Raw genomic sequence first — 26,642 nt, forward strand, 5'->3', positions numbered from 1 at the left:
TTATATTTAGAAGCTATTAGCGGAGTATTTCTTAGTTTCTTTAGTCGTTCTTAAACGCTTTATAACGGGCTTAGTAAGCTCGTAGTTCTTTTTTATTATAGGTCGCGACTAATTATCCGAATTCTAAGGGCGAAATAAGCGCTATAGAGGGGTTAAGGAATACGTTAAAATCTAGAGCGTCTAGGTCGACGTACTTCTAGACCCCGACGCCCTTACTTATAGCGCAAATTATATTAAACTATTTAATCTAACTATTACGGCTAGTTAGTTTAGCTTAGGCTAAAGTAGGTACGAGTAAGTCGGTTATCTTAAAAAAATCGTAGGAATCGTATTAATAAGTACGTTATCGTAATATAGGGTCTTAACTAAGAGCTAGGCTCATAACTATTACGAGTTATAGTACGTAGTAATAGGTATACGGAGTATAATAAAAATAGCTTAACTATTAAAGTAGAAATAGACAAAAGGAGAAGGTCTATATACACGATATCTAAGATAGACACGTGATTTAGCACGTGACGGGCACTTTGTGAGGTACGATTACTATCCCTATTACGTGACACAAGGACTGAGCTCGTCCAATCATTTAAATTCGTGTACATATTAAGACAAGTGAGAAAGTATATACCTTTGAACACGATCGACGAGCTTGCTGTTAGGCTCGATCCATCATCCACGTCAGATGCATCAACTCAACTGGGAACATGTCATTTGACGAAAGCTCACAGGGCACCACCCGTGCATTAAATTTCAGTCTCAGGCGTGGCTCGAATCCAAAACCCAGTTCAATCAATGAAGACTGCCGAGGGTGGCTAGGAGTGCCATGTGCCGATCACTTTTCTTGCTTGCCAAGGACAGATTTATTGCTATGACTTTCGGATATGCCATCGGTGTTGAGGTTGCGCGTTGTATCAGCATAAAGCAACAACGCCCTGTCTACATACTTGGTCAAAAACCTGTGAGTTTCGCACTTCAGCACATAATCAATCGAATGAAGTTGTTTGCCTCACTGTTTGCCACGAAACAATGAGAAGAATCCAGCTTCAAGGGGGATTGTTGGCGGGGACGGTTCGGCTGAAGCCTTGATCTAGGCACTGAGGGCTGTTCCTGTCAACCAACTATCACTGGATGTCAACATCTACTAATCCCCGATAGTCTAGTGGTGAGGATATCTGCTTGTCACCGGGGAAATCCCACGATTTAATTCCCCGTCGAGGAGTCTTTCTTTTGCTTTTTTTTTTTGACCATGTGGGCAGTTCTTTTTGTTTTCGGGTTGATTTTGTGTTGATTAAAAAAGTCGCGTGGCCAGGCCCTTTTGTGGTTCTGCTGGAAATGAGGGTCGAGGGTCCGGGCCACTTTACAGTCCAGGGGTATGCCATGTAGGGATCCTTGTAACTCGTGTGGAAATGAGCAGTCGTTTATCTCTTGGTTTCTTGGCACAAAGGCTTAAAGCAGAACATGGGTCAATTGCGAGCTTGAAGATTTTGGAGTCACGAAGAAAGGTAACGATGAGGTTCATCCAGTATGTGATTGGATTCGTATGTATCTCGCCTCAAGACATCTTGAGAACGACAAAGGAAATTATATACAGGAACAAATTTGCGCCCGGCTGACTACTTTGCAGACACGGCTCAACTCATTACAAGAAAGTCCAGCACAAAACAATCCGCGTCAGCGTTCCCACCAGGGAAAAGAGACTAGCACCCCCGGGTGGGTATCACCGACTCAGAAGAGAGCGGCCGAGAAAACTCGCAAGTGCGAGACGCTTAGCAAGCAGCACCGCTGCCGCTGGGGATGTTGGAGCACTTGGTGGACTTCTTGCCACCGGTGACGCTGACGCCGCTCCACTTCCAGTTGCTGCAGGCACCGGAAGCGCAGAGGATGTAGACGTTGGTGCCGGAGGAGGCGACGGAGCCGGTGATCTTGGAGAGGGTGAGGCCGGTGATGGGGACGCCGTTGGTGGGGGTGCCGGTGGGGGAGCCGTTCTCGTAGTCCTGCTCGATGACGATACCGTACTTAGCAATGTTGGAGAGGGTGATGCCGGAGTAGGTGACGCCGGAGACGGAACCAGTGGCGCCGGAGACAGTCTTGATGCGGACACCGTTGTCGGAGTTGACGATCTTGGAGTTAGAGATGGTGACGGTCTTGACGGTGTTGTCGGAGCGGCCGCCGACGGAGCCAATGGACAGACCGTGGCCACCGGAGCAGGTACCGCCGGTGAAGGTGATGTTGGTGCCGGAGTTGATGGCGAGGCAGTCGTCCTGGTTCTTGACGTTGGCGCCGGAAATGTAGACGCCGGTGGAGGAGCCGACGTCGAAGGCGTCGGTGTTGTGGCCGCCGGCGGAGTCACCAGCGGAGTTGTCAATGATGACATCGTAGACACCGAGGGTGGTGGCGCTGTTGATGGAGAAGGCCTGGACGGGGGTGTTCAGGACGTTGAGACCCTTGATGTTGGAGCTCTTGAGGCTGTGGGCGTAGAAGAACTTGGGCTTGGTCTTGCCGCCGTTGCTTCCCTTGGAGTCCCACCAACGGGAACCCTGGCAGTCGATGGAGTGGCCAGAGGCACCGTTGATGTTGATGTTGGTACCGGAGAAGGAGATAAGGGGTCCCTCCCACTCCTTGTAGCCGAAGGTGGTCTTGCCCTGGAAGGTGACCTTTTACGGTGTCAGCTTAGGTGTTATTCAGTAGCCAGAATCTTCAAACTTACAGTGGTGCCGGACTTAAGACCGGTCATGTCGAGGGTGGTACCGGCAGGGACGACGATGCCGTTGAGGATGATGCTGGTGCAGCTAGCCTTGCCCTTGATGGCGGCAGCAGCATCGGTGAAGGTGCAGCTGGCGCGAGCATCGAGGGGAGCAGCGATAGCAGTGGCGGCCAAGGCGCCGAGGGCGAGAAGTGAAGAAACCATTTTGTTGGAAGGAATTTGTTTTGGTAGTAGAGAGTGACTTGATACACAGTATCAGAATGCTTGTTAAAAAATAAGACGAAAGAATGAATGAGCCAAGACTCTAGAATGGTAAACTGGATGAGATCTGCGGGAGTGATGTCTTGGAAGCTTCTTGGCAATCTGGGGAGGAACTGCAGAATGGTTTATATCCAAATCGACGGGATCTCTTGGCACAGCCTTGCCAAGGCCTGTCAACGAACTGCTCCTGTTTACCATCCTCCTCTGCTCTCTTCCTGTCCAGTACGGATACCTTGTTCCACGTACCGACTGCACAGTCAGTCGTCTGGACGCATCATGGGAACAGGGAAACACTGGCCGAGTCAGTTAGATGGAAGATGGAGCTCGACCGGGCCCCAGGCCAGAAGCAACGCGAGTGCCGGGGATGGCCCTTGCTCGTCATAGTCCCATGCAGGCAGGCAAACCCCACCGATAACTCCTGAATTTCTGGAATCGCACTAGATTCTGCCCAACAGTGCCATCTCCGCGATTGACATAGACGAGCACCACTGCCACCATGAGCTCCGCGTCTGTGGACTACTTTCGTACGCCGCCAAGGCTAAGGCTTGTTGAAGCAGGGTCGTCCGGCCCTTGCACCGATCGAATCTAGGCACTCTATTCAATAGGTGGTTGTATCAATCCTGGATCTCAAGTTGCCGAGTTCCGTGCCGTTCTTCCAGCCGCAACTTTCAACTGGGGCTTTTCGTCCCATTGTGGTAAACATCGAACCTCCCAGCATTTGGGGGGGCATCATACAAAAGGAGGAGGGGACGGGAGCCGCGAAAGGGGGATTGCCTAGGAGCACTGGACGCGTAACGGACCAATTGTTCCCCAGGGATGCCAGTACCGGGGCGGCTGGTTGGTGGAAAGTTTATGGTCAGACAATGTGAGCTTTAAATTGAACAGAGTTCGACTGATATTGCGTGCCCTCAGGGTTAGCTTAGTTGAATCGTTGGTAATGTGATGGTCATGGCCTCCCGAACACGTATAGCTGAAGGGACTTATGGGAGTGGGGTGGGGGGTTGATCACATCACGGTACGGCAGTCGGTTGCAATAGAATTGACTTTCGGGGAGCGTCTACCAAAAAGCCACGAGAATTGGTGCTGCCATGGAACATTTCTGCCTATTCTGCCCATGATTGGCGGGAAAGTTCAGAGTTTCGGGCCCATCCTCAACTATTTTGCTGCCCTCCAAACTTCCTCAAGATGGCCTAGTCATGTTAGCGCTGGCCCGTCACGCGTGCAGAATGTGCAGAATATTGCCAGAACCGGGTCCCCGTCGACGAGCTAATTTGAGTCTTGACCATGAAATGTCTAGCATCCAACACCTTCGGCTGCTCGCGTCTTTTCGCTTGACGGCGCAACGTAACTGATGCAGGTGTTTAACTCACTTTGACTTGGCAGATTTTCTCCTTCCCCCCTCTCACGATCCTGAAAGGGAATTAGAGTTTGCGCCTTTCTTCGTGTTGACCATGTTGGATGGCGGATGAAACACAAGTCATCTGAACGGCAGCTAGGGAGTTGACAGTCCTTGAATTTGCACCAGTCAAAACTCTGAATCTTCAATTTCAACGTCGCATCATGTTTGGTTTTTCCGTCCGACTTGCCAGCTCTCTTTCTACATGGCACCCTCAAGTCTCAGCCGCATATCATCATTCAATAGCAAACATGACATCGACATGACTCTTGAATAGCCGGCAAGCGGCACAAGTCCCTAGAGGCAAGACAACGTCCATCTAGATGCTTCAGCGGCTCCATCCTAATGATGGGTTGATGGGGCGCGCGTCCTATCTAGCTGGAATCGTTTACCCCAAAAATAATATGGAACTCGGCACTGACATGTATGCAGGTGGGTGAAGAAAGATAGGACCAACATACGAACAGAGTGCGATAAACTGGGGCGCGAGCGCCCAAATGCTCTTTATTTCCGACTCAATGCGACGCATCAGTTGTCTCTTGTTTCAACGGGCCTTTTTGCATCAGAAAACTGGAAATCTCTGTCAATTTCGTACTACACCTCTCCTTTTTTAAACTTTGAGAATTTTACAACGGACCGAAAAGTGACGATCACAGATTGGCAGAAAAGGTTCCAACGTGGAAGTTCCAACAGCACTACAACCAATTCATCGCAGAACTGCAGAAAGAAGAATTAAGGGGCCCAGAACTTCGCCTCTCATTGCGGAGCCCGGCGAGAAATGGGCATGATGGCAAATGGGGTTATGGGACCACACGGATGATACAGCACACGTGCACTCATGGGAGACCGGATGATGGGTACTGCGGAATCCGGTATCCGATCGAGTTAGTACGGGACCCGTTTGCCTATTTCCTAATCTCTTGCAATATTCAATGTGCCCCCTGTTCAAGCAACTACATGCAGACTAGCCTGCTGAGAACCTCTAGACTCTCAGCGGTCTAGATCGTCGGGCCCAATTCAACTTCCAAGCAAGCAACTCCTTTTCTGGTGCGAAGTGCAGCCAGCGCACTCTCCGTCATGAGTCGATGCCCCAGAGACATGAAGCCATCGTATATCTACGAAAGGAAGGAGCTTCGGAACTGCCGGTACTATTGAAGCTGTCTTGTCCTTCTTGGACACAATGTCTCGGTACTCGACCGGTAGATGTCAGCAACTTTCTTTTGCAGAAGACATAGCTCCGTACATACGCGGAGAAGTGAAAGGCGATGGAAACCTCTGGTGGATCACAACTCCAATGAGCAAGGGATAATGCCGAGGACCACAACGCCTTGCCCACGGGGGGCTTGACAACAAACGGGTTGACAAGGGTACTCTAGCCGTCAGTATTTCGCCGACGGACTTAGTAGAGACCTGACTGATGGATGGATCCCACAACAGCTGATTTCTGATTCATTACAGGACGGAAAGAGATGGAGCGTATGCACTCGACAATTTCCCCGTGGGTTAGACCGTTAGAAGCGGTGTAATTATCACGGGGAGCGGGTTCCAATTGTCCGCCGAAGCTCCCAATCTCTCTTTGGGAATGATTGCTCTCCGAGCAATAGCACTTACTAACCCTCTATTTACAGAATCTCGTATTTACTCTCTCAACCAAAGTTCCCAAACCAAATGTCATCACTAGGCCGAACCCCTTTCTCGACCCCAGGCAACCCGCAGAGCCTTACTTCCTCTTCGCTCGCCACCTTCCACTCCTTGGCCGTCTCGACTCTCGCTGCAATCATCATTACCATGCCCGCCTCTGCGTGCCATGCGTTGTGGCAGTGGAACGTCCACACACCCGGATTGTCCAGCACGACTCTGACGACTGCCCACCCGTAGCCTTGGACTGTTACGGTGTCCCTTCTGAGCGGATTCTCCAGAACACCCGAAGCCGCGAGTTCTGCTTCCAACTCGGCCATTTCTTCGGGTGGGTAGCCCGTTGGGGACTGCTTCAGTACGAAGAACTTATGCCCATGGATATGGAACGGGTGTGCGCCGTCGTCAAAGTTGCTGATGATGATGTTGACCGTTTGGATGCCTTGCGTCTGGTACACCAACTCATTCTCTGGATCGAAGGTCATGTCGTTTACGCCGGTTGTAGACGGCAACAACGTGTCATTGTCGCTTTTCGCGGCGTCCATGAAGCGATACAGAGCCGGCGAGGTGACGTTGGCGTGCCACGTCGAGGCGTTGAAGAAGCCCCGCGATAGACGCCATGCTCCTATTTCGAAGTTGGCGCGGAGGTACATTATGGCTGTGACATTGGGTGCTGGAATTGCATCGACAGGTCTGAGTAAAGTTGTGTTCATGTCTCGACAGTCGACATCTACAGCTTCGTCCCAGCTCTTGCTTTGTGGTTCGCTGAGCTCCGATGCCGATTCATACGTCTTCTCTTTGCTAGAGAGTCCTGGTGTGGCATACCGGATGATCCCCTTCACTTCTGAATCGAGCCAGGGATTTTCTCGTGCGAAGCAGTGCGTGGTCATCCTAGCTCGCAACCAGAATGAGTTGGCAGTGGTGAGATTGGTCTCAAGGACCACACTGTAGCGCTGTGCCGGAAGGATATTGAGGCGGTGGAAGGGTTCAGGGCGGACATCAGTCCCATCGACCTCGGTGATGTAGAGCGGATGCTCGTCGATTTCGATCTGAAATTCGGCAAAGGCACCAGTGTTTATGAACCTCAGGCGATGTCGCTCATTTGGAGCCAGGCTAAAGGTTTCCAACGAGGATATACGAGATTTCTCGTTCTGGCAACTCCATCCGTCAAAGTCAGCACAATCGCGATAGTTGCGCCCGTTGATGAGGCCACTCGACGGCACAGGCTCTTCATTCTCTTGGTCTGATTGAAGATAGTCCATCAACAACTCGGCCGATGTGTTGTGATAGTGGTCCGAGATCATGACAACCCGATCGGTTGAGTATTGGTCTCTGGTTCCCTGGTTTTTTCTCGGGTGGACGACGAGCGGCCCGACGAGTCCATCAGAAGCTTGGTTGCTGTGATGTGCGTGGTGCCAATACGTTCCTGACTGGTTCTCGACCGTGAACCTGTACGTGAACGTCGCGTTGGGTGCAATAGGGCACTGCGTCACGCCGACGGTGCCGTCCATGGAGTTCGTGCCGTTTTGATACATGCCGTGAAAATGAATGGCTGTGGCATTGGCGGCTTCGTTGCGGACGTGGACAACAATAGTGTCTCCTTCGTTGCACTCAATGAGAGGTCCGGGAAACTGGTTGTTGATGAGCATCATCGGCCGAAAGATCCCATCAGGGTTGAAGATCGCATCGCTGATGGTCCAGTAGTGCTCTCTGATGCTTGGCGCGGCGTTGAAGTCCCACGAAGAGCCCAAAACGTATTCCGACGAGTCCCTCAATTGTGGCGATGATGGTATCGGTTCTTTGACCACATAGACCGCCGTTTGAGAACGATGCGGTGCAGTCGCAGGGTAAAGCTGATCTGATGCATAAAAAATGAAGAAGAATATGAAAACGCCAAAGAAGCCTGTAGAGACTCGACTCAGTAAAGAGCCCTCTGATTGACTCCTCAGCAGTTGCGGTCTCTCATCATCATCTTGGGTAGGAAGAAATGGCGATTTCTCGCCATTGTCCTCAGTAGCTGAACTATAAGACGAAGATTCCAGATGGTCCAAGTTGAAATCGGTGGAGATCGTTAGAGATGGACTCAAAAACCTCTTTTGATCGCTTCCTCGCTCAACGTCGTCCATGGCGTGAATCTCATTGCGTCTTGACGAATGGACGGAATAACGCAATGCAAAGAAGAGATTCAAATTCAGACAAGAGGTTGAAAATGCGAACAAAATGCCGCTCACGAGCCGAACTGCCGTTCAAGGCAGGTAAGTTTTCGGAAAATGGGGTGGCGTAGCATTCTGTTTTGTTTCTGCCCGCTCGTTGCCGCCCTCTCGGGAAGCCGGCATGCCTGTCCTCCTACACGTGCGTTGGAAATGGCCCAATCAGACCTCACACTTTGACAACCTGCGTCTACAATTGGAGTTCGGACGGTCCAAGTCGACTGAGGGGAAATGGATTCAATGCCATCCACTAGATCGAAAAGTACTGACAGGCTCCTTTTTTCGTCCCATCCATCTGTTCGTTTAATGGATCGACGAGCGTTCCCGTGCGCAGGGGTGGCGATGCTGTCAGCCTGTCAGGGATGTGACCTTCCCCATTCCTCGTCTCGATACTACAGAGTCACCGACACGGAGGTGCCCGACAGCAAATCATAGAGAATATGAAATAATCAAGGAGTCCCGGCCTTGAGGCTCTTGGTTTTCTTTGTGCTCGCCACGTCGTTCTTTCAACCGCTCGTTTGAAGGCCTTTTCAGCTTCATCATCTTCCACGATGCATTACGCAGTTGCCGCAGCTATCTTCGCGGCCGGCGCCCATGCCGCTGCCGTAGCGCCTCTCTGTGCTCGAGCGACCTCTTCAAGCTCTTCTGGAGGTTGGGAGACTCGGTACACTGCCACCGGCACCGCTGCTGTCGCTGCTGCTGCTGCTGCCACAGCCAAGACTAGCAGCCCAACCAGCAACGTCAAAGGCAAGGCTTTCGACCGCTTTGTCATTATCTGGAATGAGAATACCGATTACGATAAGGCTATCGGTGATCGTGAGTGATTCCTTGAGCCCTTGATCCCCTCAGAATCTGACCTGTCGCAGCCAACTTTGCTTGGCTTGCCAAGAAGGGCATCACGCTGTCCAACAACTTTGCCGTCACTCATCCTTCTGAGCCCAACTACTTTGCATCGGTTTCTGGAGATTATCTGGGCATGAATAACGATAACTTCAATCGCGCCGATCGCAATGTTTCTACTGTGTTTGATCTCCTGGACACACAAGGAATCTCATGGGCGGCCTACCAGGAAGACATGCCGTTCTCAGGTTTCGAAGGCATGGCATGGGTGAACCAACAAAACGGAGCTAACGATTATGTCCGCAAACATGACCCGCCAATCTTCTTTGACAGCGTCACTAGTTCGGAGCAGCGCCTGTCCTAGGTCAAGAACCTGTCCATGGTCTACCCGGAGCGATCACAGTTCCACAAAGACCTCAAGGCCAATAAACTACCCCAATGGTTATTTTGCACGCCGAACATGACTTCGGACGGTCACGATGCGTCTGTCACTACTGCAGGTGCTTGGAACAGGAAGTTCCTTGAGCCACTGCTGGAGGATAAGAACTTCATGAACAACACATTGGTTTTGGTCACTTGGGACGAGAATGAGACGTACACGCAAAAGAACCGCATTCTTGGCATTCTTTTAGGAGACTCAATCCCTAAAGAGCTCGTTGGCACTACGGACTCAAACTTCTATAACCATTATTCTGAGCTTGCTACAGTTGAGGCCAACTGGGACCTCCCGACCCTCGGAAGGTGGGATGTCGGCGCCAACGTCTACAAGTTTGTCGCAGACAAGACCAAGAGCGTCATTCGTCAGTGGAGCAACACCTCGACAGTGCCCGACCGCTACTTCAACCAGTCGTATGCTGGTTTCTTCAACAGCAAAACCGCGAAGCAGTACCCAAAGCCCAACTTGGCTCTGGACGAGAATGCAGCCGGCAGGAAGATTCTCGAGTCCATCAAGGCGACCTGGAAAGACAGCAAAGCTCCTACGTACTACGAGGATACTGTTCAGGTTTTGGACGGACTTAACCCGCCTCCTGGCTACAAGGCATAAAGTCTCGGGACAAAGCACCTAGTAGATGCTAGCATTGTAATGATAAATTTATTATCACGACTTTGAAGGAATATCCTCTAAGTAATTAAGTTATCATACAATTAGAGTCTAGATATATAGGTTTTATAAGATATACTTTTAATAAGAAGTCTTATGAAAGCCTATTCTTTCTTATAACCTTATTAGTTTTCTTTACTAGTTTTCTTTAGCACTTTTCTTTTCTTACTCTTTATTATTATCTCTATTATAATTCTCTAAAGTATACGTTCTCGAATATGTATACATGTATCCAAGATGATAGACTACAGAGACGCCAGAGGTACCTGGAGCGACAGAAGCAACAGTCGCGACAGTGATAGAGATAATAAGAACAACGCCTCTCAGAGAGAGGGCAACGGGAATGGCATCGGACTTGGCCGAGCAAAACCAACCACTCAGTATCTAAAATTCGTCACCCGGATGGTACACGGCATGCAGAATCAGCCCTCGTGATGTCGATGAGTCGTTCCACAAGGATGTTCATTGACAACGGCCGAGCAGGGGAAATGTCGAGTGGAGAAGAGATCGTCAACGGCTATCCCTGCATTAGGAGCCCAAAATGTCCTTCCTGGTCGGGAAGGTGAGAAATTTGTCTCGGTTCATTGGCCCAAGATTGAGGGGTTATATTCTCCGGACTCCACACACGTGGTCGCTCTTGGCATCGCCTCTGGGCGAAAGCTTGTGTCTTGACAGATGTTTCTTGCTCCCCCACACCCCCTTCGACTTCGATGCCGACTATTTCTCCACTAAGGGAAACATTTGGGTATCACGGCATCTCTCAGCCGACTTTTTGGCTGTGTTGTGGCTATGTTGTATCGTCCACTAAGAAGCGCAGAAACGGCGCGTGGACAGAACCGTTGATGAATGGGAGACTGAGCCATGTGTGAGGGGCAAAATGCAGCCCGTCCTTTGCTGGTGTATCATTCCCAGGATTCTGCTCCCGTTTCTCTACAGCTTGAGCCTTCTGGATTGGAACCTCCAAACTCTGAGTTTCGATCACTGTAGTTCAATGCGAAGTTGCCCCAAATCTCATTTGTTTCACTCAAATCAACAACCCAGTTCACCATTCCTAGCAGCTTTGATTCAGCCCGACAAGCCCCTTTCAAAGTGTTGGGTGGTGAACCCCTCGCTCAAATAAACTCCCCAACTTGCAGAACACATACATCGCCTCCACGATGGTCTCTCCCAAGCTTTCTCGTTTCCTCTCAGACTTCACACTCGGCTTCTCAGATGGCCTTACAGTACCATTCGCCTTGACCGCCGGTCTCAGCTCCCTTGGTCGCAGCGAGACGGTCATCTACGCCGGTCTCGCGGAGATATGCGCGGGATGCATCAGCATGGGAATTGGTGGCTATTTGGCAGCGCGGGACTCTTCACATAATGACTCGTCAACGGTGCAGCCATCACCGGCAGATGAAGAAGAACAGGGCATGCTGTCGTCGGCAGGAAGACACAGCGAGGACGAAATCGATGACGAGAAGAGCCTGACAGGCGGAGCGATAGACGGAGAGGAAACAGTGCTCCGATATCTCCAGCCACTGGGCTTACCTGAGACAACCGTCGCGATGGTGATTGGGGCCGTGAGGTCCCGGCCGGGAGGGTTAAGCTGGGCTTCGGAGAGAATCAATGGCACCCAAGCTAGCCGACTCCACGCTCTTGTTGAAATTGAAAACGTCGACGGGAGCCATCTGCTGATATCGCCAATCTTTTCGGGCCTGTCAATCGCTATCGGATATCTTTGTGGTGGGATTATGCCCCTGTTGCCGTACTTCTTCGCCTCGAGCGTCGGTCACGGGCTTCTGTGGAGTATCATCGTCTGTCTCATTGCCTTGTTCATCTTTGGAGCCGGAAAGAGCTGGTTATTGGGCGATAGGAAGACATCACGGATACGATGTCTATGGGAAGGACTTCAGATGACGTTGTTCGGATGTTGCGCCGCGGGGGCTGCGGTGTTATGTGTACGGTTGGTTGACCAGAAGTGGACGTGAGGTGGCATATCGATAGAAGAGAGTTGCACATTGATGTAACCACATTCTTCAGCAATGAGGTGATCGAGCATGTGTCGCAAAAACGACGCTGTTAATTGCAGGCAGCAATCAACGCCACATATACCCTACTACAGCATGCAAAAGCCCGTTGGAAATACTGATTAGAAGTTCTGGCTATGCCTTGCCCTGAAGTCATTGTTGAATACTACGATTAGAACTGCTGCGCAATCCGAGGCAGAGGACCGTCTGGATTTGTTAATGGCCAAGTGAGGGTGATTAGTGAACACGAATTGAAGGAGTGGCGGGGCTGACGGATGCGGCATGGGTTGATCACTAATCTTTAGTAATGGGCGATGCCTTGATACAGCTTGAAAATGCTCACAGCTTACGCTTCCAACTTCCAAGCTATTCTGATAAACTTGGGATCATCCGCTTTAAGATATTCTGAGAAAGCTCGGAGTCTCATCCAAGAAGGCCCCTTACTTGATAGGACAAGGTGAACGAAAGAACAGGTGCTGTAGCGTAGGACGAAGTCAGTTCCTCAGCATCCCACGAGGAATATCTTAGAAAGAGGCAGCTATCAATACATGAGACACGAGTAATTCTGAGACCCAGTGATCTACGTCGAACATCAAAGATTCAGCATCCATGATCGAATTGAATTGATTAAATCGGATGAAGATTTTTTGAGGTACAGGAATGCAATTCCAAAATATACGCTCAAGTTTTGAATCTTGGAACAGGCGCCAGTGATGCTTTTGTACTCGTCTGAACATCCCAATGTTACATTCTCCATCTAAGGTAGGCTACCAAAATTGGATGAATCGTGCTATGGTGACAATGCTTGCCATGAACGACATGAAGTAACCTAAATCCTTGAAGGGTGAACCAATAAACTCTTCGTCTTGTGAGAAGCTCGCTAACGGGAACTTTATGATCTTGACTGGCTCAGATGATCTTATCGGAATGACAAAGCCCGTAACGCTCCGGAACAGACCTCGAGACTTTCAGACGAGTATCAATAATAATTAATTGAACAGACTCTTGATATAGTTTGATGCTTTGTAATGATGCAGGTGAGCGCTGAGCCCGCATATTTGGCGGCGCGCACTACTAATCCCAATCCCATTCTCAGCTCGTAGCCGTGTTTCTGGATTAGTGAACAGTACACACGCCCAGACTTTTGATACTGCGACAGGAACTCTGCCGTTCCCAAAACTGCAGTCCATCCGAACCACGATTATCAATCTGTTCAGACGCTATGCTCGGCCCCGAAACTGAGTGGAGAAGAACCCTGAGAGTGGTGTTCTGCAACACTTCGATTCCCTTCGAAGATAGGCTACTCCGCAAGGCGTGCGAGCATGAGATGTGATGCTGCATTTGTCAGTTCATCAGAAACTATGAACGTGTCAACTCGAACGATGGATCTACACAAGTTATTTAAGATGTCTTCTTTGGCCTCGTTCTGCTGTTTGAGTGAATCCTCATCACATCTCAACTTCCACAGCCTCCATCTCAACATCGACTAACTCAACTACAACCGCAACCCTTCTCTTTTTATAACCTCAACTTCCAAAATGTCTTCCGGACTCACTTACCTCATCACCGGCGCCAACCGTGGAATCGGAAAGGGCTTCACCACCCTCCTCCTACAGCGCCCCTCAACAACAATCATCGTCGGCGTCCGCGACCCAGCCGCTGCAGCCTCAAAGGCCCTCTACGACCTCCCCAAGGCCGAAGGCTCCAAGATCATCGTCGTCAAGATCGACTCCTCAGTCGAGTCCGACCCCGCCGCCGCTGTAGCAACAATCCAAAAGGAGCACGGCATCACGGCCCTCGACGTCGTCATCGCCAACGCCGGCATCTCCCACACCTCGGCCGACGTCGCCGCCACCTCCACCAAGGTCGCCCTGGACCACTTCGCCGTCAACTCGGTCGCGCCCCTCGTCCTCTTCGGCGCCACTAAGCCCTTGCTCAAGGAGAGCAAGTCCAAGAACCCCATCTTTGTCGCAATCTCCTCCGTGATCGGCAGCAACGGCCTCGCCGAGACGATTTTCCAGATCCCCAGCCCCGTCAGCCCATACGGTGCGTCAAAGGCTGCGCTCAACTGGTTCGTGCGCCGGTTGCACTTTGAGGAGCCGTGGTTGACTGCCTTTGTCTTCCACCCTGGTCTGGTCGAGACGGATATGGCTGCTGGTTTGGCGGCTCAGACCGGCGCTGACCTTAGTGCTTTCGGTGCCATTCCTGTCAAAAAGAGTGTGGATGATATGGTTGCTACTATTGACAAGGCTACCAGAGAGATCAGCGGATCGTTCAAGAACCACGATGGCACTGATTTGCCTTGGTAAACGTTATTGTTAGCCTAAATTACGAAAAGTCCCGGCCTCTGAGGAGGAGAAGGAGCCTGATGACATAAAGCGCATTAGATAGCAGGAGTGTCTGTAGAACTTTGGTCTAGCTTCCAAGTTTCATAGAATTTCAAGACCTGTTTTGTTTACGATTACCTTTGCTACGAGCCTCAGTGTCCCATGTCTAACGTTGATACGGATGAAATCGATGATAGACTCAGCATTCGAAGTTTTGTCCCGGTGGTCACTAGATCGATTCCGTGTTTCTTAGTTCCATGTTTTACTGCTGTCTTGAAGAGGTTTCCCCAGTCTCACTGTGACTTAGGTATTTACTGCTTTTGTTATTGATGACCTTACCTCAACCATTGCCCCTACCATCTTTTTATTCCTTGGTTGATATATCTTGAAGACGCCTCGAGAAGGGGTTACAAGAATTCTATGGGCCGGCCGGTATGCTTTCCTGTCGCCTCTCTACTTGAGGGGACCTAGATGGACCGATTGCTGAGAAGGCAAGTGGAAGCGAATTGGATGCCGACGTTGTGGGCGGCAGCTGTACAAAAGGCGGCGACGGAAACAAGGTTTGATTTTGCGTTGACGGAGCGTTATTTGAAGAAGTAGTTCACGCTAGGATGCTAAAAGGAGCAGACTTGTGTCAAGCTTGTGTTCGACTAGACAAGGTACTAGTATCTGCATGTATTCAAAGACAGAAATCACTCTAGAAGATGGAAGGAATCTCTCGAGTGCACCGTAATACCGCTCGGCCTTCTTCACAGAGACCGTGTAGAGCGGCGTCTGTACTTGCCCTTAGAGGCATAGAATGTGTCAACCCAAGCCTTCATCTGATCAACCTCAGCAGTGATGACCTCCTGCATATCCTCATTGACAGCGCCGTTTCTCACAAGCAAATCGTTGCAGTGGCGGGATCCCGGGATGAGGTGGACCGGCGCGCCGGGGCGGGACTTGAGCGGGCCGCCGGGACGGAGCTCGCTGGACACGGAGGCGGAGCGCCAAGGGTCGAACTCGCTATGGAAACGTTAGTCACGCTTTTCCTAATTTCTGGGTACGATGGAATGGCTTACCCGTTGGACCACATGAGGCGCGTGGTGTTAGTGAAGAACCAGCCGTCCGTCGCCTTGTTCAGATCTGCGGCGGTCTTGCCTGCGTTGGAGGCGTAGGTAAACTCGCCTTGCCTGGGGAAGAAGAGGTCGCATTGGCTCTGGTAGTACTCCGGTGTAACGAAGCGCGAGACGATTGAGGGACGATCCTTGGGAGCACCGCTATTCACAGTTAGTCATGAAGCTCTCTTGCACTTCAACGAGTATCATTGAGCCGTAAACGTACGTCTGCCAGTAGAAGAAGGGCTCATTGCAGGTCATCCAGTACCAGGTCCGGCCGAACGGGTTCTCGGCGCTCCAGTCGGTGTAGATGGGGCTCGTGGCGTTGAAGCTGTCGAAGCAGGCGACGTTCATGGGGTCTGACCACTCTTCGATGCCGTAGGATGCGCAAGCTGCACAGAGTTAGTCACCGACAAGACACACACACAGGTCATGAGGGCTGCTACTTACTTCCTGGGAGGTAGTTAGTGCTCCACCAGTTGGCGTAGTTGTTCAGAGCCTTTGTAAGGCCGACGCCGTCTGCGCTGTACGTCGCGTTGGGTGCCGAGAAGTTACCAATGGCGCCTTGGACGGTATCGCACATTTCGTAGAAGGCAGAGTATCCCGAGTACAGCTGGATGGACTGCCAGTAGCCAAGGGGTCCGACGAGAGCCCTATAGACATCACAGATGTGAGAATCGGATCCAAAGTCTCCATTACAACCAAGGCTTCAGCTTACGAGGCAAAGTCCTCCTTGTGAGCAAGGTCCTGGAGGCCAAACTTCTTCTTCAGGGAGTAGATCTCGTCATCGCTGCCAGTGAGCAAGACGTTGTCGACGTGGTCGATGATCCGCTCAAAATCGTGACTGCAGTTCTTGGGCATGCCGTTCTGAATGGGGAGGAAGTAGCTCCAGTAGTCGTAGGTCGCCTCGACGGGACCGCTGCTGGAGTGGTAGGCCCAGAAGGTTCCCGGAGCGAGCTTTGCGATGGCTGCGGCCAGAACGCCAGAGTAGGATCCGCCGGTGTACACCCAGGGCTACTGGTCGTCAGTTCTATCGGCTTACTCGACAAGGGTCTGGTCTTGATACTTACAGCTTGCGGGGCGTTGCTGCTGCCGTTCTTGTCGAAAGGCAGCTGGACATTGCGGGCGAGGTTGGCAAAGTCGAGGACGGCATTCGTCATTGTGTGCTGCTGGAGGTTCTTGGTATCTTGGACCGCGTACGGCAGGGAGGTTCCCCAGTTACGGTCTGGTCATCATTAGTATTTTTGGCTCTGCTCCAGTGTCTGTGGCAAGTTCCATACGCTCAACCATAACGACGGCACCGCCGATTGCCTTGGCAATGGCTCCTGTGATGGCCCGATCCGTGAGGTATCCGGTGTAAGGGGCAGCCTCTGATTCTCCAGGCGTGAAGAACACCACCTACAATCCATTAGTCAGTGAGATGGCCACAACATCAGGCGAGACAAGTCGTACCGGAGAGCCAGGTCCCTCCCAGTACGTGGAGTTCCACCAGTATCTCTGCTGGAAGGTCCCGAGAGACGGGTCATTGTGGTCGATGAGCTGCTCAAAGAAACCGGCTTCTCTCTTGGAGAGAATTCCTTCCTCCTCATCTTCGGCCCTCAGAGGAGGCTGAATGGGCTGAAAGGCGAAGTGGGCTTGAGCCACCGCGAGACAGCTGAGCAAGGCGAGCGAGGCCTTCATGGTGACAGAGAGCCGAGGATCTTCAGAACATAGAACGACTGGCTTGGCACGCTCGTCAACCAAGAAGGAACTCCAGCTCCATGATCACGGCCGTCGGGGAGCTGCATCTTTTAAGAGAAGCGCTGTACATGGGTCCAGGGCGCAGACCCCGTATCTCGCAGTAACACGAAGCGATGATCGGGACCGCTTAAGCAGCATTCTATGCAATAGCCCATGCCTTGACATTGTCGACATTCACAGTATTGCAACAGTGAACAGGAACAAGCTTTCCAAGTGTTGGCGGGAGAGGTACTAGCCCCGGTGCGACCCCGGCATCGCACGGGGCCCAAGGGCCAAATGCGACGAGGTCTCCATAATGAGACCGGGGGGTTGTAGGCGGGTTGACAACGGCTTTACGGTCTCTGATAGGCATTTGCAGGTGATGAGAAGTTCGTTGCGTGGGCCGACAGGTTAGCCGGAAGCGGAAGGTGAGCGTTGGGAGATGGCGATGGCCCCAGGTCGGGTGGCACGCCTCGGCACTCCGGCAGGAACTATTGTCTCCGGCCCAAGGGCCGACCTGCGACAATGGGAAGGTGTTTTGGGGTTCTGGATGAATTCATAGGAGTTGGTTTTGAGTGATCGGCTCTTGTGCAGAAAAGTCTCGGATGGTGAGCCCCTCAGCTCGGCTTAAGAGGCAAATATCTTTCCCGTGGAAACGTCGAGACGTTCTGCCATTGAGAAGTATGTACTTGAGGGGAAGAAATACCACACAGATCTCATCGATAATGAGTTGAAATGGTTAGATAGACTGAAAGCCGCTGCCGACGATCGACTCAGGGAATGTTACGTTGCTGCAGGCGGGCTTGAAGGGTTGCGCTCACCACCACCCCACGGATGATTTTACTTGGGTACCTCGCCATACCACACAACTTATCAGTGAATCAGGGATTTGTAGATAACCAGATAAAGAGACTACCGCGTTCGGGAAGTGGGTATGCTATGTTATGTGGTTGGTTGCATAGAGACTGAGTACTGTAGGTACATGAAGAGTGCGTACAAGTCGTCGAGATATTGGTGTAAGCAGCTACAACTTAGAGCTTGTAAAGGCGCCCGGCAATGTAAAACCCGGTGTAAAGTACTCTGTAGTGCAGTATGTAGTGTAATAAAGTTCAAGTTGGTAGAGACATGGAAGAGGACTGAAAAGGAGGCTTCCTGGCTCTGGCGCGACCGTGCTGGTAGTGAACCCAGCCAACCAATCAAATGCCCCAAAAGGTAATCAACCGCTTTTAGCCTCACAAACCAGGCCATCAGGGAATTCACTGTCGGAAGCTCCACAATCCAATCCAAAGCTCCGACGACATTTCAAGATCTAGAATCCCAATTGACCATCGACGATAGCCTCATTCGCCCATTACAGACCTCAATCGTCGTCACAATGGCCGGAGACTCAGCACCAAGGGGTCCGTATCCCCATAATCTCCCCCCATGCTATCCACCCACCCGCAATGGCTGACATCCCTCTCCAGAAGCGACCCGCGAGGAGATGCGGGAGGCGAAGCTCCCCCTCCCCTACCGCGACAGCTGCGCCGGTCTCCTCATCCCCCTCAACCGCTGCCGTGTCGACACTTGGTACCTTCCGTGGAAGTGCAATGTCAGTCTTTCTCGCCCCTACCATCCGCCCCTATCCAGCCTCCCTCTCGACCTCTCAATCGACCCGTCCGATGAATCCGAGAACACAGTTTGTCGCTAACCTAGAATCCAATCGAAACAGGACGAGCGCCACAGCTACGAGAAGTGCCAATACGACGAGTTCAAGAAGCGTGTCGCCAAGATGAACGAGCTCCGCGCGGAGAAGGGAACGAGAAGCAACTAGAGTGGCGGCAACGGGACGAGACGAACGAAACGAGCCTGGGACGGCGAGCGTCTGTGTACATAACCTGTTATTTGAGGATCGGGGGGCCAGAAAAGGGCAGCATGGGATTGATCTTGCCGCGAGGGTCATAGATCGAGCCGAATTCACGTCTTTTTGCGATTCCAAGTATCGATGATGATGAGGAAAGTTTACTGTGGTACGAGGGATCGACATGGCGAAGAGCGCTGCATCTGGGAGGAGAGCACATCACGAGAAGTCAGTGTCTTGGAGTGCGGAAGTGGAAGGGGCAATCGCCGTCATGCGCCCTGGCAGTGGGAGAAGCACACAACAGAGTTACAGACGAATATCCTACGAGGGCTCGTGAGCACGGGTTACTCTAAAGACAAAGCTAAGCAACTGGCCATTCAAACCCAGATTGCCGGCCAGAAAAGAAACGACAGGGTAGGAGAACTAAGGCTTTTGATTTTATTGCGCTAAATTCCAAGACTCTACAGTGACTCGGGCCGATGTATCAAGATGCCTTCGCCCGATCCAGAAAGTCCAGCAGTCGCTTCTTAAGCACAACGCCCAGGACCTTCGATGTCTCCGGCTCAAGGATGATGATGTACCTCGGACCCAACTTCCCGAACATCTCCAAAACGTGCTCCATCGGGGCCTCGGCGCAGACTGTGAGCGGCGTTCGGTCAACCAACTCAGTCATGACGCCAGTCCGCAAATCAAGTTCCTCCGCTTCGCCGCCAGTCAGCACCGCATATTCTACTTCTGCCTCGGGCAGATAGCCGAACAGCAGTCCAGCGTCACTGACAAGAACGAGGCCCGCATCCATGAGTCCCCTGGCCTTCAGCTTCCGCAACTTCTCCGCCAGCACATCCCTACGGACGCGGTACTGGCTGCCCACCCACAGAGTGATCTCCTCCATTGTCCCGGCCGGAGGAACCAGCTCACGGGCGGTGGCTTCTCGCTTCCGCACCACCTCGTGAGCTTGCTCCGCATCAAGAAAGGGGTGGCCTAGCAGGTGTTGCGAGAGATCGTACACTGATTCCCCCGAGATCGCGTCCGCCACCCATTTGGCGGTCAGGATGGCACACATAAAGGCTGGCACGTACGTCACCTCGCCAGTCAGCTCAAACATGATAACAGCCAAGCTCACAGTCATCCTGCTCACGCCCGCGAGGAAGGCCGCCGCGCCGACCATTGCGAAAATACCAGGCGAGATCCCACCAACGAACTGGCCGACCAATCGTCCGAAAAGAGCGCCGCCGTCGAGAGCGGGGATGATGATGCCAGAGGGGACTTTACATCCAAAGGTGATGATAGTCAGGAGCAACTTGATGACCGCGCCGCTTGCAAGCTGCAGCATGTACAATTTCTTGTCGTTGCTTCCCTCCTGCTGACATATCCAGTTACCGTCTGGCTCCTTACAGTCGACTAGTAGCCTCGAGAGTGCCACGTCGCCCGTGTCGCGGATGAGCACGTTTGGGTACTGCAGCAGAGCGGTGGCCAATACGACACAACATAGCTCGAGCACGGGATGCTTCTTGACGATGTCGTATCTGCGGAAACGGTTGGACCAAAGAAAGTTGGCCTTGCAGAATACTCCGCCGAACACGCCGCCAACGACACCCAGCAACACAAACACCAAGTAGTGCACCGGGTCATAGTCGACCCCGTAGCTCGTCTCGAAGAGCACCAGCTTCCCGGTTCCCGTGGGGTTCAGCGCTTTGAGAGCAATGGCCGCGATGAGTGAGCACAGGAACGCGCGCCATAGTACGCGTCGTGGAAAGTACGTGCTGATTTCCTAATTGATGGGTTTCGTCAACATCGTCAACCCCAGTCCGATTGGAACCACGAGACCAGACACATCAAAACAATCAACAACATACCTCGTAGCTGAACAGCACACCGCCAATCGGCGCACCAAAAGCGACGGACAGGCCAGAAGAGCATGCCACGCTCAGCATCTCCCGCATCTTGCGCGGGTTGTCCCTGTACTTGGGGAACCGGTTGGCCACCAGCCACCCGACGCACGTCGAGATGTGGACAAAAGGACCCTCTTTGCCCAGACACATGCCCGTCGACACGGCAAAGGTTGCGCCCACGGCTTTCACGACCAGGACCTTGAAGTCTAGGAAGTGGGGGATCACGAAGCCCGACAGAATCGTCTTGATCTCGGGGATGCCGCTGCCGGCGGCCATGTACATTGTCTTGCCTTCCATCATGGCACCTGCTGTGACGGCACTACCGGCGTCGACGGCTGGTAGGGAGGCTTTGGTAGTCATGGTGACGTTTCCCGCGACGATACCGAAGAGGAGGGCAAACAAGACGTAGACAGCATAGCTGGCGACGTAGCCTCCTCCATCGCCCTCACCAACCCAGGGGTTCCAAGCATCGCAAGTCCCCGTCTCCGACACCCCCCAACAACACTGCCCACGGTCCAGGAAAACATTCGTCCTGCAGTACCCCTCCTTCCAATCGCTCACCGTCGCCACGGAGACGTCGACGACAAAGGCAACGAGGGCAGTGAGCGCGCCGATGACCGCGGCGGCGATCCAACCCTGGCACTGGTCGAACCAGCGCGCTGCGGTGCCGCGGATACCTGAGCGTGCGCGGAGGCGACGGGCGCGGGAGGAGTCCTTTGTCAAATCGCGGAGCCAGTCGATGGTGGTGTAGTCGTTGTAGGGCAGGCGGTCGCCTAGAGGGGGCGATTGGCCTAGGGCTTGGTCTGCTTTGGAAAGTGAGGGTTGGTGGGATGGGGTCGAGATGGACTGTCTGGTTTGGGATGTTGGGAGGAGGGGGCTATTCTCGTTGGTTTCACCGTCGTCTGAGGCCATTTTTTCTCTAGTGTTGTGTCTTATCTATCTGCGGTGAGAATGTTTGTCAAGAGCACCGGCAGGAGGGCGAGAAGTCATCGATATTCCAACATTTGGATTCTAAGGTCTAAGGGGGCAGAGGTACTCTAGATATGAATATTTCTACAAACGCCATTTCCATCCATATCTCAACTCTCCCAATAGATTCAGTGAACATCGTCCCGATCCTGCAGCCCGCGGAGAAACGGATCGGCGCGAACGCACATGGTCGAAAGTCTGGAGATAAGATTGGGCGGTAGATAAGGTCGTAGGTCTGGCCTCGTTAGCCCGCCCGTTGCTTTTTGGCGCTGCCCGCTTCCCCCAAACTCCAACCCCAGCATTCGCCCTACCGTGCTCAAGGTAGTTGCCGGAGATCTCCAAATGTGGCGAGGGCGAGTGCCGAGTGTCGTCTCCGCGGGATAATCCTCACGTCGCGATCCCAAATCTCTCGAGACCCCCCCCCCCCCCTGCTCACTTGCGGTAGACTCGGCGAAGTGAAAAAATGCGAACGATGCCTGCCAGCTAAACTTTTTCTTCTTTTCTTGGGTTGATGCTTCATCTTATATACAATAAACAAAGGAACGGGAGACCATGCGAATGGGGGTATATGTTCTAAATGTACAACGAAACAGACGAAATGAAAATGTGCAATTAGATGAGAAATGAAACATTGCCAATCTGGAAAGGGGGCAAAACAAATGAGTGTAAAGCGCTGATGATAGCGCCGATATTTCTCCCACCAAAAACTCCAAAGCAATGAATGAGAATCAAACGCCGTCCAGTGCCAGCACCTTTGGGACAAAATGTACTCCACAAGAAACCTGATTTTACACAAGTTTTTTTCTCTGCGTCTTTTTTTCACGCTTAGTCCTTTTTTTCGTCTCAAGTCTCGAGACAAAAACGTATGAATCCCCCCCTGTCAAGGGCGAGCTCAGCAAACAACCTTGACCATGGGCTCCCAAGGCTTCGCCGTGTTCCAGAGATACGTCTCCGGCGGCGCCCCGTCGTCCGAGGTGAGCAGGTACTTCACGTACGCCGGCGGCACGACGGAGGGAATCGGCGGGAGGAAGTCCATCTTTTCTTCCTCGGCGACGTCGTCGACCATTTCGTCGTCCGACGTGTCGTAGTCGAAGTCGTAGTCGCAGTCGTAGCTCAGATCGAAGCCGAGGTCAAAGTTGAAGTTGTAGTAAAAGTCGCAGACGTCCTTTTCGTCGCGGCGGACGAGTTGCTGGTCTTCCTTTTGGGAGTAGGAGTATGAGTGGTTGGCGAGGATGGAGGCGAGGATGCTCGCGTCGAGGTCTGGTGTTTTTTCCTCTGGTGTCGCTGCTGCTGCTGCCGCCTCTGCGATGATGCCGGCGCTCTCGAGGCTTGACATGAAAGTCTCGACGTTCTCCTTGTAGACCTCTGGCCGGAGGACGTGCGCCTCGTTGATGATGACTTGGAACCGTACGGTCTGAATGTCGATCACGACGCGGTCGACCATCGAGGGGAACCCGTAGCTGCTTCCCGCGCCGAGAACCCAAGACTCGCGGGTGCGGTCGCCGGAGCTGGCGCCGTCGTACCAGACGGCCGTGCCGGTGTGCGAGGTGTCGACGAGGACGAGGCGGTGTGAGGCGTCAAAGGTGATGTGGCAGTGGGCTGGGGCGATACCGGGCAGGGACGGGAGGAGGATGTCTGCAAGAGCAGGGTCGGTGCCGAGGACGAAGCCTGGGTTGGATTTGGGGGGCGATGTGAAGGTTAGGGAGAGAGCTGGGCGGGGTTTGGTGAGAGATGCCTCGAGGCTTGAGAAGGAGGATTTGGTGAGGAGGGAGGGGTCGATTGTTGGTGCTGTGGGCGGGAGTTGGTTTGGGTTTGGTGTTTGGATGATGGGTTCGTAGGATGAGGGGATCGTGGAGACGGTCCGGGTTGCATTTTGGGGCATGCGGATTGCTTCGAGGGCTGGCTGGTTTGTGGATGAGGGAAGCAGCCAGGCGATTACGTTGGATGATTCCATTTTGAAGGTTGTTTGTAGTGTTTTTGTGCCGTTGGTGTGGTGATGGTTAAAGATTGTAAGTGATTGTATATTTCAGTCGATGAAGTGAAGCTGACGTTTGTCGAGATGATGAAAGTCCGAGATGAAGTATTACTGAATGAAGGTTGGGCGATGAGATGAGTAAGATAGATATGCTCTTATTAGTGACCTTGAAAGTAGCCGGTATTATCGAGGTCCTCGAAATGAGTGGTTTAGTATTTGTCAGATGAGCTGCTGATTCTTGTTTTGGTGAGATGCAAGAGAAAAGCAGTGAGACGAAGAAGTCACTTGATCCTCTTATATCACTTGAGAGTGAGTGTGTGGTTATTTGAGGGACCTGCCAGTTGGCGATGTTTTCGTATCCTGGCTGCATGGAGCACTCCACTGGACGAGGGCAGCGTGTTGGCCACAACAAGAAACAAGAAACAATGAGGCCTCGACGAACCGCTAGGCCGTCGCATTAGTCTGGTGGATCACTTGATCCATGGAACCGAAAGTAAACAAAAGAAGGGGGTGAAGAGAAGCCTCATAGCTTAGAGGTGGCCGACTTCCCATGATGTGCCTGGCATTTAGCATGGGGGGACTGAAACGGGATGGGAAGTCTGGAGACTTCGGGAGGAGGCGACAAGTGGTTGCAGCAGGGACGGGAGAGTGTAAGCCAATGGTTCCCGCGCCACCCGCACGGGCTGGTGGGCATGGCATCTCAAATCGGTGATGTGAGGTTGCTGATTGTACTGGATTGAGACGGGAAGAGGCGAGAAAAAACGAAACGGGTTGCATGGGTGATGATGGGGGCGTTGCTGCGGATGTGACTCACGTTTTGACAGCACATCCAGAAACGCGAACCACCAATGCAAGTGGCCTGTCGAGATTTTTTGGTTCGATGCGCGTTCGCGTTGGTTGTCTCGGCGAGGAGCGTCAAAGCATCTGACGAGCTAATTGGTTCGGTAACTTGGCCAATCTGCATTCGTGGCTTTCATCACTTCAACTCTACCAATTCTATTCTTCTTCACTTGAAAGAAAGTAATGGACGGATTGCATAGAGCTCTGAGATGTAGGCAAGTCATCAGCGACATTCGCGATGTTGGTGCTTGGTACCCTGCAAGTAAGGGCAAGTAAGGTAGCCGTAGGAAAAGTCGTCAAAGAGGAACCTCCGATGCTCCAGGAGGGCCAAAGAGCAAAAATGCAGTGCGGCCAATCAAACAACACGCATGTAAGAGTTCGAGTCTGAATTTGGCGACACTACTTTGAGATTTCATTCCGACTTCCACCACAGTCACTACTTAAGGTACGCCTCTATCTTGCTGGTTGTCTTGTTATCCTATCACAGCGATGCACCTCAAGAAGTCGAGTACCTAGTATGTGACCGCAGTAGTGACCAGGGGCAGTGGTGGTCGCCCACTTACAGATTCAACTCCATATATAGAAAAGACACGTTTGATGATATCCAGGTCAACTCCAGCCACAAAGCTGCTTTTGAGGTTGTGATGGCTCCCAGGGATGCGGCCGGGATAGAAACATAATGGACGGGAGCCAGGCTGGGATACACCAGAGCCGCACCGATGCAATGCAGGAACCCGCGACACACCGAAAAATAGGATATCGGGTGGGAGCCTTTGTATTTGCACTTTGATGGCCTTTTGGAATAGTAGACGGGACGCATCCCCGTTAACGAGCTCAGGTCGGAGCCGACGACGGATGGTTCGTTGGTGATGGAGAGCTTTGTCTGAAGCACCGCGCGGTTGATTTTTAATGCTGACACAGACATCCTGGGCTTTGGCGGAAACGGAACACTTGATTGGCTCAAATGTCAGGTCTCGTTCTGAGCCGTCACATTTCAACAAAGGGCCAGAGACTGAGGAAAATAGATTAATGGAGGTATGAAATGAACAGATTTCATTCAGTATGCGGAAGGACACAAGAGTAGATTTCGAGACGTTTTTTTGGCCCAGGGATAGTATTCCAGAGTAAGGTGATGCTGGATTTAAATCAACCCGACCTTCAGTGCCAGAGTCATCCAGTGCACTTGACAGTGAGGTGCGATTCTTGAATTTGCCGATAACAGGATTTGATGATGTAATCAGGAGAGCCCCACAGACTGCGTGCAAAAAGCTCGGCGCGGAAAAGAGCCGACCCCGCTAAAGAAACCCTGAAACCCAAGTTGGAGACCGCTAAAGTGGACTCAATCCGCTCGAACCTGACCTAAGCAAGGAGGATTACACCAAACACCCCGAAGTCTCCGCGCGCGCGAGATCACCCACCTCTTTGGAGTAGGTACCTCGAGGCCCATAGCCGTCGGATCGCTGGAACCTCGGCGAAGTGCGGTCGAGGGCCGACCTTGCGTGCCCGCCCACTAACTTTAGGAACTTCCGCCTGTGGAGGTACCTAGCCGGCGCAGATTGCCATGGCAGATGCACCCGTGCTGTCATCATCTTCCTGCATGACTAATGCCAGACACAACCACCACCTGCCCACCACCACCACAACCACCGCATTCCACCACCCCTCGCCGTTCGGAGCGGAACCGGTCACCGATTTAATGTTCTTGCCGCTCACGCCGCTGTTCCGCCGTTGAATCTCTCTCTCCCGCTCTTGACATCTGGCTTCTTTTCAACCACGTTCTGATTTACTTCCTCCGCCAGTATACCCTGTGGACGATTGTAACCCCT

At 52.3% G+C, this 26,642-nt stretch overlaps 12 protein-coding genes across 12 annotated transcripts; 5 read left to right on the forward strand and 7 right to left on the reverse strand.

Annotated features, from left to right (window-relative positions):
- Positions 1–1,766: 1,766 nt before the first annotated feature.
- On the reverse strand, positions 1,767–2,908 carry CLUP02_11191 (endopolygalacturonase 1; the record flags this gene model as incomplete). The annotated part of the gene is made up of 2 exons (XM_049290159.1): positions 1,767–2,654; positions 2,708–2,908. 2 exons carry the CDS (start codon positions 2,906–2,908, stop codon positions 1,767–1,769), a joined length of 1,089 nt encoding a protein of 362 aa, XP_049147304.1.
- Positions 2,909–6,007: 3,099 nt separating this feature from the next.
- CLUP02_11192 (multicopper oxidase) lies at positions 6,008–8,122 on the reverse strand (the record flags this gene model as incomplete). The annotated part of the gene is made up of 1 exon (XM_049290160.1): positions 6,008–8,122. The coding sequence occupies one exon, from the start codon at positions 8,120–8,122 to the stop codon at positions 6,008–6,010; it is 2,115 nt and encodes a 704-aa protein (XP_049147305.1).
- Positions 8,123–8,216: 94 nt separating this feature from the next.
- CLUP02_11193 (phosphoesterase) lies at positions 8,217–10,091 on the forward strand (the record flags this gene model as incomplete). Its single annotated transcript, XM_049290161.1, has 4 exons — positions 8,217–8,251; positions 8,661–9,022; positions 9,073–9,314; positions 9,411–10,091. The coding sequence occupies 4 exons, from the start codon at positions 8,217–8,219 to the stop codon at positions 10,089–10,091; spliced, it is 1,320 nt and encodes a 439-aa protein (XP_049147306.1).
- A 1,214-nt stretch (positions 10,092–11,305) lies between these two features.
- Positions 11,306–12,118, forward strand: CLUP02_11194 (uncharacterized protein; the record flags this gene model as incomplete). The annotated part of the gene is made up of 1 exon (XM_049290162.1): positions 11,306–12,118. The coding sequence occupies one exon, from the start codon at positions 11,306–11,308 to the stop codon at positions 12,116–12,118; it is 813 nt and encodes a 270-aa protein (XP_049147307.1).
- A 1,577-nt stretch (positions 12,119–13,695) lies between these two features.
- On the forward strand, positions 13,696–14,466 carry CLUP02_11195 (short-chain dehydrogenase; the record flags this gene model as incomplete). The annotated part of the gene is made up of 1 exon (XM_049290163.1): positions 13,696–14,466. One exon carries the CDS (start codon positions 13,696–13,698, stop codon positions 14,464–14,466), a length of 771 nt encoding a protein of 256 aa, XP_049147308.1.
- A 767-nt stretch (positions 14,467–15,233) lies between these two features.
- CLUP02_11196 (serine carboxypeptidase S28) lies at positions 15,234–17,673 on the reverse strand (the record flags this gene model as incomplete). The annotated part of the gene is made up of 9 exons (XM_049290164.1): positions 15,234–15,489; positions 15,546–15,743; positions 15,808–15,973; positions 16,032–16,234; positions 16,300–16,595; positions 16,652–16,806; positions 16,862–16,979; positions 17,034–17,312; positions 17,569–17,673. The coding sequence occupies 9 exons, from the start codon at positions 17,671–17,673 to the stop codon at positions 15,234–15,236; spliced, it is 1,776 nt and encodes a 591-aa protein (XP_049147309.1).
- Positions 17,674–18,675: 1,002 nt separating this feature from the next.
- Positions 18,676–19,113, forward strand: CLUP02_11197 (NADH-ubiquinone oxidoreductase B18 subunit; the record flags this gene model as incomplete). The annotated part of the gene is made up of 3 exons (XM_049290165.1): positions 18,676–18,700; positions 18,767–18,891; positions 19,012–19,113. The coding sequence occupies 3 exons, from the start codon at positions 18,676–18,678 to the stop codon at positions 19,111–19,113; spliced, it is 252 nt and encodes an 83-aa protein (XP_049147310.1).
- A 67-nt stretch (positions 19,114–19,180) lies between these two features.
- On the reverse strand, positions 19,181–19,413 carry CLUP02_11198 (uncharacterized protein; the record flags this gene model as incomplete). The annotated part of the gene is made up of 2 exons (XM_049290166.1): positions 19,181–19,337; positions 19,364–19,413. The coding sequence occupies 2 exons, from the start codon at positions 19,411–19,413 to the stop codon at positions 19,181–19,183; spliced, it is 207 nt and encodes a 68-aa protein (XP_049147311.1).
- A 211-nt stretch (positions 19,414–19,624) lies between these two features.
- Positions 19,625–21,944, reverse strand: CLUP02_11199 (voltage gated chloride channel; the record flags this gene model as incomplete). The annotated part of the gene is made up of 2 exons (XM_049290167.1): positions 19,625–20,911; positions 20,997–21,944. 2 exons carry the CDS (start codon positions 21,942–21,944, stop codon positions 19,625–19,627), a joined length of 2,235 nt encoding a protein of 744 aa, XP_049147312.1.
- Positions 21,945–21,983: 39 nt separating this feature from the next.
- On the forward strand, positions 21,984–22,787 carry CLUP02_11200 (uncharacterized protein; the record flags this gene model as incomplete). The annotated part of the gene is made up of 4 exons (XM_049290168.1): positions 21,984–22,017; positions 22,128–22,218; positions 22,301–22,345; positions 22,673–22,787. The coding sequence occupies 4 exons, from the start codon at positions 21,984–21,986 to the stop codon at positions 22,785–22,787; spliced, it is 285 nt and encodes a 94-aa protein (XP_049147313.1).
- A 106-nt stretch (positions 22,788–22,893) lies between these two features.
- On the reverse strand, positions 22,894–23,955 carry CLUP02_11201 (uncharacterized protein; the record flags this gene model as incomplete). Its single annotated transcript, XM_049290169.1, has 1 exon — positions 22,894–23,955. The coding sequence occupies one exon, from the start codon at positions 23,953–23,955 to the stop codon at positions 22,894–22,896; it is 1,062 nt and encodes a 353-aa protein (XP_049147314.1).
- Positions 23,956–24,297: 342 nt separating this feature from the next.
- Positions 24,298–26,263, reverse strand: CLUP02_11202 (uncharacterized protein; the record flags this gene model as incomplete). Its single annotated transcript, XM_049290170.1, has 7 exons — positions 24,298–24,420; positions 24,558–24,707; positions 24,791–24,934; positions 25,006–25,072; positions 25,380–25,766; positions 26,000–26,175; positions 26,231–26,263. 7 exons carry the CDS (start codon positions 26,261–26,263, stop codon positions 24,298–24,300), a joined length of 1,080 nt encoding a protein of 359 aa, XP_049147315.1.
- Positions 26,264–26,642: the final 379 nt, after the last annotated feature.

The sequence above is a fragment of the Colletotrichum lupini genome, chromosome 5, assembly GCF_023278565.1.
Source record: "Colletotrichum lupini chromosome 5, complete sequence".
NCBI lineage: Eukaryota > Fungi > Ascomycota > Sordariomycetes > Glomerellales > Glomerellaceae > Colletotrichum > Colletotrichum lupini.